A 14,161-nucleotide genomic window follows, 5' to 3' on the forward strand; every position below is an offset into this window, starting at 1 on the left:
TGTAATCATTAGGTATTCCAAGTACAAAGAGCTGAATAATTCAGCAGCCGTATGGCTCACACATGTCAAGATGATACAAAAGAGGGGGGATGATCAATCTAAGTCTTCTTTCCTGTGCTGTAGGACAAAGCACTGCTTCTTCCTCTTTCTGTTCTGAGTTTCTCCTAACTCTGGCTGGGTGCTTCTTTTCAAGAAAGAGGTGGTATTTTTGAAGGGTAAATGTCACTTGAGAGGTAGGCAGTATAGTGTAGTAATGTATTTATATTTTCATTTATTTCAACCCTGCTTAAAAAACAAAAGGCTACCACTATTTTTTATATGCACAAGCAAATTATTTTTTAGCTGCTGTACTAAACTGGACAAATGAAATTTAAACAAGCTCCAACAAATGTGTAGTGTTCATCTTTGCTGTAAAGACAAATAATAAAACCAAAGGGAAACAAATGATGACTCAATTCAATTCTGTTTGCTTGAATAGGAGAAGGGATAATAATAAATTCTTGAGATATAATACAAAAAGGTCATATGAAAGAAAACAGTGTTTTCAGTGCAGCATAAGTACTTAGTGATTGAAACAAGTCTGTCCTTAAGATAGCAGAAATGAAACACATGCTCTTACATGATTTGAAAGGAGATTTTCTCATTTCTCAAGTGCATGCATAACATTTACACTGTATTTGGTGTTAGTCTAGCAGTGTTAGGTTGAAATTGTAAAATTGATGGTGGCGGTGAGGTATTTATTGTTTTTTTTAAATGTATGAATGCAGTGGAACAGATGTTCAGAACAGCATGGAATATTCCTTGTTCCCCATCCCACCATCTCTTTCACACTGAGCCATCTGGAAGGGACTAGGAGCAGGATGAGCAGCCATCACGCTAAGAACAAGATTAACGTGTCGGCATCTTTTGTGATACTTTAAACTGGTCACTGTTTGTTCAGCAGAAAGAAACAATGGGGCATCTCATGACTCCCTGTGTGCTAAGATCATTCATGTGGCTATGGAAAAAAGGCAGAAGAGAAAATGTGATTTATATAGAACAGTTAATTTAATGGTTGTCAGGCTGGACTTAGACCCATACAAACCAACTTTTTCCCCATTCAGCTGTATTGATGTGACTGGCCACCTTTTCCATTAAGCACAGTGTCAGGTAATAGCATTCTGTTAAAACAGATTCAAATTTACTTATTTGGGAAGAGACTTCTGTACATGTTTTTCAGTTCATGCTCTTAACGAACTTAATTTTTTTTTTACCTTGGATTTTTCTTTTTTACAGAAACAAGTATACCATGTGTGGATGTCTCTCAGTTTACTCAGTTGGAATTCTTTAGTACCCTGTAGCCTTACATCTTTTGAGATAAAGTGTAAGTGTTCTGGCTTAATGAACAAAATTTTGGTTGGAGAAAGGACAGCTGGTTGTTTAGAAGTGAGGGGCTTTAGTCATGTGTGAAGGTGCCCTGGATCATCTGTATTCTGAAACAGAATGAGTAGAAAAGGGTGGGTGGAACTGATGCTGGCAGAGTGATTGGATTCAGTACAGGAAGCTATTGTATTGTGCACTCTGAACTTCTGTTAGATTTCAGGTAAGAAATTTGTTTCTGAATAGATACCTGAGTAACATTGGGTGTCAAGGAAGACTAAAATGTGTTCATGAAGGAGAAATTGGACTTCAAAGCTTAACACACAGGTTCAGTGGTACCACAATGTATTTCTTGCATTGTTTTGTGTTTCTTTCAAAGAAGAGAATTTTAAAGAATGGAAATCTGAAATCAAAAGGTTATTTTAAAATGAGATGTTTAAAGTCTGAAACTACTACTGCAGTGCTGTAAGCTGTTCTAAGGAAGAAGATAATCAGAAGAAAGTGACAGAATCCACAATATCAGCTTTCAGATCTCCATTTTCAGAGTAAAGATAAGCATGAGAAAAATAAGAGAGGGTAAAACTAGTTAAGGGATATGCACAGATATTCTGGGGAAAACTTACTATGTGAAGAAATGGAGTGATGGAATTAAGTAAATATTCATATTCAGTATGACAAATATACTGTGTATATGCTTTTCCTGTATTTTTATGAAAATAAGTATATAATTATCAGTGATAAGTATATAATTTTAAATCATAAATTATTAAAAAAGTATAAATATTTAAGTGACAGGAGTTAAAAAATGCAATGCAGTTTACTGGCAAAGATTTTTGCATGTTGGGCAGTGGAAAAAATGCTGTGAGGGGCAGCAAAGTCAAATGGCAAAGTCCATTAATTTGAACAGTGAGAACTTAATACGGGAAATACATTCTGTATTCTGTAGGTATGTTGCAGTTGGCCCTTAAAAGTTGCCTACTTGGAAATTGAGATATACCAGTGTTAACCTTTAGTTAAGTGGCTTCATTAGCAGAGAGTGAGAAATACCTTTATTTCTTCCTTGAGCAATGATGAAGCCATTTAATAGGGTGAGATGTATGTAATCCCTTATTTTGGAGCAGGAGATGAAACTTCATCATAACCTGTCCGTACTTCCTGATGATAAGCTTTTTATTTTCTTAGAAACTGTGAAAAGAATTATTCTTAGGATTGTGGCTTTGAAATGTTACAGTTCTATTGAGAGGGAAAAGTTAATGCAATAACTTTGAAGTGGTCCCTCAGACTTCTTTTCTTCACTGGGGGACTCTTATTTGTTAGTAAACTGTAGACACGAGTATTTAAGCAGAAGTTGAGGAGACTTTTGACACTATCAAAGAATGGCAGGTGCCCAAAGAGCATCTTGAGCTACAGTGGACAGGTAATGCAAACATAGGGTTGTAGAACAAAGGGGAAAAGACCCCAAAATACTCATCCTGGAAGCTGTAGAGAAAATAAGTCAATTTCTGACATCATAGTTGTTGATATTATTTCAAAGCCTTTTATATTACAGTCTGTAGTGTCAAGGAAAGAATAGCTACTTAATTTTAGGTTGAATCATCCTCAGGATAACATTGTGAATGTTATCTTTTCTATGCATGTTTATAGTTAATCTGAAATATTGAGAACTAAATTTAAAGTACCTGTGAATGTTCACTGCTGTGAAGATCTGTTCACTTTTTTCTCTCCCAACTTTTTAATTAGTGGAAATTCCTGATTTAATGCATTCACCTTTCAATGGTTTTGCAAGCTTTTGTGTTGCAGGCCCACTCTGTTAATAGTGGTAGCTATTGTTCTGCTTCTTACACATTTTTTGGAGATATGAGGGGTTGACTAGGAAAATATGCATCCGTAAAATTTTAGATTGCAGATAAGCAAAACTAATTACCATCCCTTCTCCTGTTGTCCTTTGTCTTGTCATTACTTAATGTCTTGATTTCCTTCATAATATCACTGGACCATAAAATCTGCCCTGAAGATCTCAGCACAGACAAATGCTCTGCCAAATAAAGAAAAGAAAGCAAAACAACCGTCCAAGTTGGTGAACCTTCAGAAACAGCTCATTGCAACAGACACTGAAGAGCTCTATTAAAGAAACAAAATAGCTTTAGGAATTTCTGTGCCCTTTTCATCATCGCTAGTACTTAGATTGGTATGATGTGAGAGGAAGATGAGAAGTGGTGGTCTGATACTGAGACGAAAAAAAACTGCTTTCATTCCAGCCTTGACTCTCATTCCTTTTACACAGACCTGGCAATCAAGAGGAAGAGCTGTGAAAACTATGGTGGTAGAATTGGCTATATATTAAATTGTAGTGAGGAGGACATTTTCTAGGTATTTCACTTTTCATGTATTGTTGAAAGATGTGATTTGTTGTAGATAAGCAATGTTTTTGATTTTTAATTATCCGTAGGAAATAGTATTCTATTAGATTTTGTGCATATTTGTATCAAAAGTCTGCCCTTGCATCACCAAACTCCTATCAAAATTAAGAGAGTTGCATTAAAAATTATGGCAGACGTGAAAAAAATATGTATATTAACTAAAAAATACAATGTCCCTTAGATTAGGTTAGTTCTAATAAAAGTAAAGTACTTGGTACTTAGAGCATGATTGTGGTTTAATAAAACAATATTTTGTTTTGATACTAATTACATAGTAATGTGGCTGAGGAGTTGCATACTTGATAGATTTAAATAGCTAGAAGAGACTATTAAAAATTAGTCTTGTTTAGATGCCTTTTGATAAAAAATAATTCTGTGGTATTAGAGAGCACTGTGAGACAATAACTGATGGCTAAGTATTTGTATTGTTCTGCAATATACAAAATGTGGATTCAGATTCTTGTTAGAATGAAGCCAGTTTAAAAAAAAAAGAAAAAAAGGCACAAAACTTTTAAAAGTACAGAAGAATGACATTAGATGAACCTTGAACTCAGTAATTTCCAGAATACATGCTAGTTATGGTTTGTTTTTAACTTGCCATTACTGATCAGGTAGTAAATGACATTCAGAGATGACAAGTAGGAAAGGTTCACAAACGTCAGGTTCTCATTCACTTAGGATAAGGAAACACCAGAAAGGAGCATGCATTAAAGGCATATTTATTCCTTTCCTTCCATTAGAATAGTAGGGATAGCAGTGTTTATTCTCCATGTAGCCCTTTTCTTTCATTTGTGAAGGATGAAAAGCCTTTGGAGGACATGGAGATGTGTGATAAGGGCACCTCCATGGGGAAAAAAAAAAGGGGGGATGGGAGAGCATCTCCAAAGCTGGTGCTTGGGGTCTTTCACCTTTCTGCTTTCTCTTCTATTCCAATTTAGCACATATGTGAATCTTGAAGGTGGGTGATGGCAGGCTATCTAGTATTACAAACTTGAATAGGAAAATGGGCAGTATTACCAAATTGGGTGCCATTCAGAGGTGGAAGCTATGTTGAATTGACTGCTAGGACATCAGATAAGGGAAAACTTAACTGTCTGTAAAAGTTTTAAATGTTTAAGTGCCCTAGACATGGAGACTGTGATTAGGAGGTAGTGTAACTTGATTGTGTGGCTTGATGTGAGCAAGCCAACAGTATTTCGCTGATTTTGATGAGGCGAAATGCAGTTGTAGATTCAGACACTGAAATTTAGGTGAGTACCTATCAGTGCTTACACATGAAGTATTTGAGCACACCATGTCATTCTTGTATCTGTCAAGAGATGCAGGGATTTGGTTGCTCTCTGGGTTTCTGCTGAACTCATATATATATAGTCATACAAATTTAGGTGCTTAATCCTGAATGGAATCCCATCTGGTACTTTACTCATGGCAAGCTGTGTATTCAGTCTTCTCGCTTTTCTTCTCCATAGAAATAGAATTATAGTATGTTCTCTTTTTATAGAGAGCTGGGAGATTGATCAATGGAAAGCTCCAAAGCTCTCTGAAAAGAATAGTCTATATTCAGGGAGAATTTAGAATTGATGTATAGTAAGTTCTTTTTCATGGTAAAATGTTCAGCTTTGTCATATTTTACTAGAGGATATAAGAAGAAATCTCAGAAGAGTTTAAGAAAGGGATTGAACAGTGTCTTTGAGAAAATGTAGTAAGTAAACATTCACAAGTAGGGAGGCTGTTTAATGAATTGGAATTTGTTTTGTGACATTAGTGAACACGTAAAGAACTTCAAGAACCATGGAATTCACGTATATTATTTTTAGCACTCCTGTAAATTGCAGTGTCGTTTTGGGGATGTGAAAGGACAAAAGGCAGGTTTGGGGAACAGCTTGTACTTCGAGTTTTTGCCAGTAGCTCAAATATTTGAAAAATTCATCTTGTCTCTTGTAATAGCTGTGCTCTGCTGTTGTTTGGAAAGATTGCACGTGGTGTTTGTCGTCTTTCTAGTTTGTTACTGTACATCTGCGCTCTTCATGATTTTTTACTTGCCAAGGCAGTGTCAGACTTCTTGCATGCAGTTTAACAGCTGCTGGCCAGGGGAAGGTGGTCTGAGTTGACCTGGAGTGGTACTTCTGTGGCTGCGGGGGAAGCATGCAAAGAAAAGCAAAAATGCTTTGATTCAGTCTTTCTGTAGCACACTTGCCTCTACAGCAATGACTACCTGGGTAAGTACCTTCTAATTTTAAGACAAAAGGCAAATTGTTATGGAGCTGTTATGCAAGTTTTTACGGGAGGGGGACAGAGAAAGAAGAGAAAGGGAGGTGAGAATACTGAGGAAGCGTGCAAAATCTGAATTTTAGTGGGTTGATCTAAGCGAATTCAAGCTTTTGATGTCCTGTCCTTTCAGAATGTGTGTGGAAATCGAGTTGCGGATGCCTGGAGGGTTTGGAGAGCAGTGTCCGTTTGTGCTCCAGTCAGAGTTCAGTCCAGCCAGATGTCGAATCCGATCCATGTCCAGTGAGGCACTCATAGGTTTAGTGAGATGTTAAGTGATATCTCACCCCCTTAGTTTTTCTTCTCTTCCCTTTAGACTCCTCTGACTTTTCTGGTCTGACACTAACGTGTCGTACATTTCCACTTCAGCCAGTTGTATATGTGCAATATAACATCTTTTTAGAGTCTTCCTCTCTTGTGCTTGGTGCAGCTGATGGTTTAAAGGCAGCTGTCAGGCATAGGTGGCCTCACATTGGAGATGAACCCCTTTATCCAAATTATAAGTCCCTGATTTCATTGTATACTTACTGGGGTAAAATGAGTAAAAAAAATTACAAATTTAGGATTGCAACCAATCTACTGCACCGACATAATTTTTGAAAATAATAATTTATTTGCATTAGATTTTTCAGTTATTTGTGGATGGAAGGTGTTTTGTTTTGGGCTGGGGTTCCCAGTTATTTTTTCACAGTTATTTTTTCCCAGTTATTTTTTTTCACAGGGAGCTGTGTTTCAGATTTATGTTCAACCCAGGGTTGATAAATTAGAGGTGCTATTGCTGAGCAGGGCTTACACAGAGCCACGGCCTTTTCTGCTTATTGTACTTTGACATTGTCAAGGATAATACTGAGGTTGCTTGGGACAGGCAACCCAAAATGACCATGGGAATATTACAGACCATGTGACATCATGCTCAGTGTATGAAGTGAGGAGAAGAAGGAGGAAGAAGGAGTGATGGTGCAGTACTTTGACTTCCCAAGTCACCATTATGTGTGATGGAGCCCTGCTCTCCTGGAGATGGCTGAACACCTGCCTGCCTGTGGGAAGCAGTGAATTAATTCCTTGGTGTACTTTTCTTGTGTGGGCAGCTTTTGCTTTCCCTATTAAACTGTCTTTATCTCAACCTATGCATTTTCTATCTTTTACTCTCTTCATTCTCTCCCTAATCCAGCTGGTGGGGGACAGTGAGAGCAACTCTCTGGGGGGCTTGGCTGTTGGCTGGGGTTAAACCACGGCAGAAGGGAAGAGAAGTTATTAAACCTCTGTATTGCAAAATTGAATATTATTTCTAAATGCCAGTGTTTTTAATATAGTGACATCACAGTGAATACCTTGTCTAGGAACAAACTGGGAATGAGTGTGACTCAAAACAGGTGGAAGATCAATGTGGAAGGCAGTGGAATTGCCATTGCAAATTCTTGTTTTCTGCTCCTGGTAAAACACTCCCTTTCAGTCTGGTTGTGTCTCATGAAGACCCTGTAATTCAGAGGCATGTTTTGTTTTGATTTCTCATCTACCTTCTTGCTACATAGATTTTGAAATTAATTTAGCCTCACTTCTCATGCATTTTCTTTAAAAAGGATTAAGTTCATCTGAGTTGTGTGTGGTGAAGAAAAAGGTAGTTGTGCTTTAGTAGTAAGGACACAAGCTTTTTACTTAGTAATGGGTTAATATTTGAATGGGTCTGTAAGTGTTTAATTCAGTTAGGTAAAGGTTTTAAATTAGAAGAAACTTATTGCGGTTGCAGAGTTCTTTTTTTCTTTTCATCTGATCAGGAGCAGGTAGTAGTGGATTGCCTAATTTCTTGGATATATTTACTCACTGGTATTCAGTTTACCTTCTGGAATTAAACTTCAAACTGAAATGAGGTTGCTACATAATAATTTAAATCGTGCATTCAAATATGAAAGTTGTTTATTTTCCCTTACCCTCCGCCCTGGTGTGTGCTTTAGCCTGCTCTTTAAAGAAATGGGATTTCTTGTGTTGGTCTGTCACTCCTCTGGTAGCTCTTGAACACACTGGACCGTTTTGTCAGTAAGTGACAAGAAAACAAAAAGCTCAAACTGCAGTTGTAGTTTTCTCCAAATTAGCTTTTACAGGCAAGAAAGAACATTATGTGGAGAAGGGACTTAAATAAGAGCTTGTGTTGGAAGGCATTCTGACTGTGTACTCAGTATGGTAGGTGTTCCAAGAGGTTAGCTGGGCAGTGCACAGCCAGCTTCCAGCTGGGCCCAGAGTGCTGTGTGGGCAGGTGAGGGACCTGGGTGAACTGCAAAAGGTAAGGGCAGGGGGCAGCTCTGAGAGTGCTAGACAGAAAGCCATGGGAAAAACAGGCCTTGTCATATAAAATGTTAATTTAGCACTAATTTGTGCTCCTTTTAATTTATTTCTTACAAATTATGTTTATATGAAATGCTTTTTCATGGTGACATTTACATTACAGTGGAAGAATTCCTCATAATGATTTCTATTTTGTAGCTCCATTGTACTAGCCTGTTAGCAGAGTGTTGGTGCTAGATGTTGCTCTTCAGTAATAGTGAATTTCCAGTTTTGACTTATTTTTGATCAAGTTCAGAAAAGTGTCTGCAATGGATATGAAGTAGTATTTTGAAATATTTATGTTTGTAGAGGAATACAAAAACATAGAACTAGAAAAAACATAGAACAGAGAAACAGGAATGTTTTTTTATCAAATACAGAAGTTGTTCCTCTGTTACCTCTGATGTGTTGTGTAAAATTTAGCAAACTCAGCTAACCTTAAATTCTGACGTATTCAAATTGTCTCATATTAAGAAAGAAGTACAATATAATTTAAAGCTACTGCTTAGAACTCATGAGCTTTTTCCTTCCTGACCTGTTACGAAACAGTCTTACAGTAAAATAGTTTCTTTTTGTTCATTAAGGCTGTTAAGCTTTTTGAAGTGTTTTTGAGAATAAAATATTTTAAATTTTCAGGCGGAAGTCATTACAAAAATTACCGTGCAACATTTGAAAGACAAAAGGATTTTTTAATTTACTAATGTGATTTTAATTAGAGAAATTGAAAGGCTACTTTAATTGCTTTAGTATGGTAAAAAAGAAATTTCGGCTAAGTCTTTTCCAAATGAACTGTGTCCTTGGTAATAATGTAACTTCTTGTTCCAGAAAATTTCCATGCCACATAGTTTTGAACAGAATATTATTCATGAGTAGTACACGGACATTGAATTGTTGCTGTTCAAAATGTAATCAAGTTGACTATTGTGTTAATGTAGTTTTAAAGAAAGCTGTTTTTATTTTATATTGCTTCCCTTTTGAGAGAATTCTGTCTCACTTGGGCATCCTTGCTCTCAAAGCTGCTCTCTGTAGGACAATGTTTTGTATGCCATTGTGCCCTTTCCTGATGCTTTGAGATCTCTTTTTTTATTTGTTTTCCCCATCTGTTGTGCTTTAGGAATGGTACTCCACAATTTAGTTCTCCTCCCGAGACTTTCCAAACCACACTGTCTCTTACTTGCTCCCCTTCCTCCCCCTCTTCTGCCCCCCACCCCCCCAGGTAGCCAGAGAGGAGAACTGGGTGCATAAAAGGCAAAGATCGCAGCTTGAGATAAGGACAATTTACTGGAGATGGCAATGAGCTAAGAAAACAAACAGTAGCAGCAACAATATTAATAAAAAAAGCATATAAAAAGAGAGAATGATTCCCGTGCAAAAGTGCTCAAAAAATGCTGAGCCTGACTTGACAGAAGCCAGGTTGTTCCTGACTGTAGAGGAATGCACTGCTTCTTGGAAATGAGAGAGGAATCCCTTTTCCCTGCCCCTGGCAGTGATGTGAGATGGTATCAAATAACACAGTATTTTGGCTCCTCCCCTTGGTCTGGGCTGGAACCAAGACACCATCCTCATTTATTTCATTTTTCCAAGAAAACCAGTTCTGACAACCTTAGTTTTCTCAGATAAATGTCTTCCTGCATCTGGCATGTTCCCAAAAGCTGTTCAGTGAATGCCCTTATCCCATTCAGAATGCCATACAGCTCCACCTGTGGAAAACCATCTTCTTCCTCATACAGCCTAATTCTGAGAGGCACTTGCCCTTACATGTCAGATGAATTTATCATTCTTACTGAAAACTGTCAGAGCTGGGGTAGGTCGGTGTCTGACGTAATTGGGGGCTGTAGTGCTTGGTCGGTCTGTTGGTGGCCAGCTTGCCAATGCAGGATGCCAGCCTGCTCCAGACAGTGACCTTTCCTGCCACTCCTGTGGGGACTGCCAGTTTTTTCTAAATGCAAATGTGCACTGAAGTCCAGTGATTCTGGAACTGCAGCATAAGTCTGTGCATATAGTAAATCTTACACCAAATCTAAGGCAAAAAGCCTACATTACCTATATTGCCTTTACTCTCTGCTGTCTTGTCATATTCTGGCATGAGTGCACAGCTCTGGTGCCCCAGTAGGAATTGTACAGTACCTTACAATGGGAAGGCTGAAGCAAGGCTTTAAAAGAAGAAGGGTGAAGTACTTCTTGGAGGAAAAAAGCCTGAACATGTGCTACACTGATTCAGAGCTCTTAATTTCATTTTTGTAAATGTCATACATATTTGTTTGTAAATTCCAGATTGTGAGCCATGCCTTTGGTGAAAAGAAACATTGAACCACGGCATCTCTGCCGAGGAGCTCTGCCAGAGGGAATTACAAGTGAACTGGAATGTGTAACAAATAGCACCCTTGCTGCTATCATACGCCAGCTAAGCAGCTTAAGTAAGTATCTGTAACTTCTTGCAAGTATGTGATTCATGATAAAAAGCTTTGAGATGGATTGTTTTAAATAGCAAAAGTATGGTATGGGACATTACCATTTATGTATTATAATAATAACTGCCTTTATGCTCTTCTATATTTTGAAGTTTATTAAAAAACCCAACCCTCCCTCCACCCTTAAACCCCACTCCAAAAAACAAATTAATGAAAGAACAAACAAGCAAGAAAAAAAAAACACTACCAAGAAAAGCCCCAGCCAAAAGACTGGAGCATAGAAGACCAGAAATTTTTCTAAGGTGAGAGAAATTAGTGCAAGAAACAAGACCAGCACTTGAGTTCTACAGGATTGACCCAGCAAACTCTTCTGCCTCTTGGCATCAAATGACACATTTGACTGAAATTTTAGTTTTTCATAGTGTGCTAGTATTTCTTAAGCCTTCTCTTTTATATATATGTGTGCTCAATTCATATGAATGAAATTAAGCACATTGAAAGGATGCCATTTGCTGAACAAGCCTGTAGGCTACTGTTGAGGCAGGCTAACATCAGCTCTGTACAGAGTAGCCTACACACCACACCTGTCAGGTGACACCACCACTAGCAATTCTAGAAGCATGACTGGAGTGTTTGCAAGATGAGCAATATTTTTGATGAAAGGGATAAGAGATGTTTTTCAGACAGTCTTTAATGATCAGCAGCTGTTGTTTGTGCTGATAACGCTACTCCTAGAAAAGAAATTACTGCTTCATCAGTTGCTTCTCTTTGTAAATGGACGTGGTTTTAAAACTGTGAGTCTGTATGGAGCTCAGACTATGGGGCCCACTGGTGTTTAGTTCATGATGATAGGAAAAAGCCTTTGCTTAGGGAAAGAGGACAAGAAACACAGCATTTCCTCTTTGTAGTAGTCAGGGATTTAGGGATTTTTCTGAGCTGGAGGTCCATCTGAATCATCCTATGTAATGAGCATTTGTAAAATATCATCTATGGTATCGCTTAGATCTGTTGAAATAGGGATTACACCTTCTTCTTGACCAATGACCTGTGGCAGAATGTCCCACAATGGAAGTTGACCTATACTTCCTCCTGATACCTTCTTATTCTGGTGTGATGAAAAATAATGAAAGGTGCTTTCATCTTGTGCATTTCCACAATAATTTGTGATTTTATTAAGTCTTTATCCTGTTCTCTTGGTGATGTCTTTTCCAGGTTGAAGTGTCCTGATCTGTAAGTGATCTTTTTGAATAGAAACCATTTTGTATTTCTGATCACTGTTATTTCTTCTTTGGATATGTAAGTTAGGCTATGTTGTGGGTTTTTTAAGGTGGAGTGTTGAGGACTTAAGATCATATTCAAAACAGACTTCTGTTTTATCATCATTGCCCTAGGAATTTGTAGAATTTTGATTGTTGATAAGCATTGAATTATTATTTTCAGATAAGCTTGCAAGGTAGCTGATGATTTAGTGTCTAATGTTATTTGGAGTTATTGTGTTGGCATTGTCACTGAGTTTCATTTACTGTTTTCTCAGACAATTGCTTAGTAGCACCATCCTTAAGTTTCAGAAAAGTAAGAATGGTTAATGTTCTAATTATACTGAAGGAGATATGGTAAGACCTCATTTTGGTGGTGTGCTATGATTGTCCAAGTATGGAAAATACACTTTTTGCTTGTCTTGACTTGCTAGGAATGTGTACAGCTTTCATTTATCCAGATTTGGTCTTGGGGCTAGTCTGTTATACAGTGTATTTAGATCCTCTTAAGATTGTTGCTGAGGAACTGACTACTTATATTCATATCCGGCAGTTTTCCCTTAGCGGATTTCTACAGTCATCTGAAGTCTTTGTAGACAGCTCCTAAAGGTCTGTTAGTGTCAAGTTAAAGATCTATGCAAATAAATGATGTGTCCTTAGTCTAACAGATGAATGTGTGGTATTTAACAAGTGAAATGTACCTCCACTCTCATCCACATTCTGAAATATGTCATGTTTGCAGAGGGCTTTTTCTGCAGACAGCATTTGCTTTGCCTGTCTTTTGAGCCAACTGGGAGCAAGGAAATGATCACAGAAAAATGCTGTGCTGGAGCTGAAGTAGTATGTCCTGTTGACTGCATCAGGGATGGTTGGTGTTCCCACAGCTTGAGGCATAGTGTGAGCACGTTCAAGTCTATCTTGCAATCACACTGGGTTTTTAGTGTTGCACTGTGAGTTCAGTGTGGATTTTAAAAACTGGCAGGTCTGTACTGTTGCATACAGACTTGGCTTGCCTCTGTTCACTGTGGGAGATGTGAAAAAGTTCCTATCCAAAGGGAATGTGCTCTCAGGAGAGCTTTTTCTATATTATTTTTTCAGATTTGGGTTCATTTCCAGCCAGCTGGCTCAGAGCACAGGCAGAGTGAGCAGCATTCTGTATGAAACTGTGCACTTTTATGTAAGGCAGGATCTTCTCTAGGAGATTCGCCTCCACTTGAGAGGAGAGAATCTCCTGGAGGGGAAAGACAGGGAGCATTTGCCACTCGTACCTCTAAGTAGCATGTAGGAAGTATAATCTGTGGAGACTTGGAAGACAATTTTCTTCATGCAGGGAACAACATCTACCAACTTGCCTCCTAGTATTTTCTTGGGTTGATTGGCCATTGGCCCAGTTTCACTCGTTTTCTTGCAGGCCTGAGCACACTGCATCCCTCTGTGTCACTTTCCTCTGTAGTACTGCTGAACCAGGCTGGGTTGGAAAGGTTGCTTTTTTGCCATTAAGTATCATGCTAGAGGTACTGTGAGAAAGGAGGTGGGAATCAAGACCTAGTCAGTAACAGCCTACCACTTTTGCATGTTTAAAAAAAGAGGAGGGGTAAAGCATGATTCTTATGTTTCTAGTTAATCCAGTTACAGTAATTCCACACACCCATGGAATCACTGTCTTATGTAGTTGGAGGGAACCTTAGAAGGAAAGGCTGCATAATTTCTTAGATGGGTTTTTAAATTAATGTACAGGTTGGCCACATGTTGGGCAACACTTACTGTTTTTAAATTACTGTCTTACAGTACCAAAATCAGCTCTTAAATTGAAAGACACATGCTTTTTTCCCTGCTTATTTCTGTTTCATTAAGGATCTAATTTAAACAATGGCAACATAGAAAACACTTGAAGTATTATTTTATTTCTAAAACTTACTGCATCGTGTTAATCACAACAGTATGTCCAATACTGCTTCACCATGTGACTGTTTTCACAGACAGGAGATTGACAATCTGTCTTTCACATGTTCTGGGCTGGCAAGTGTTGAAAAAAAATCAAGTATTAAAAGAAGTATGCTCCCACTTTGCCTTCTGAAAGATAAATGACAAACATCCATCTCATTGACTTCTCCAGGGGTGATTTGTT

The 14,161-nt window shown here is 38.0% G+C and overlaps 1 protein-coding gene across 2 annotated transcripts in view; it reads left to right on the plus strand.

Annotated features, from left to right (window-relative positions):
* WASF3 (WASP family member 3) overlaps nucleotides 1-14,161 on the plus strand; it is a 67,578-nt gene that overhangs the window by 31,983 nt on the left and 21,434 nt on the right. For both annotated transcript variants that reach the window (XM_053936298.1, XM_053936297.1), the window contains exon 3: nucleotides 10,641-10,783. In XM_053936298.1, coding sequence (XP_053792273.1) covers nucleotides 10,651-10,783 — 133 coding nt within the window. In that variant the 5' untranslated portion in view covers nucleotides 10,641-10,650. The remainder of the gene's footprint in view (nucleotides 1-10,640; nucleotides 10,784-14,161) is intronic.

Source organism: Vidua chalybeata, chromosome 2 (genome assembly GCF_026979565.1).
Source record: "Vidua chalybeata isolate OUT-0048 chromosome 2, bVidCha1 merged haplotype, whole genome shotgun sequence".
Taxonomy (NCBI): Eukaryota; Metazoa; Chordata; class Aves; order Passeriformes; family Viduidae; genus Vidua; species Vidua chalybeata.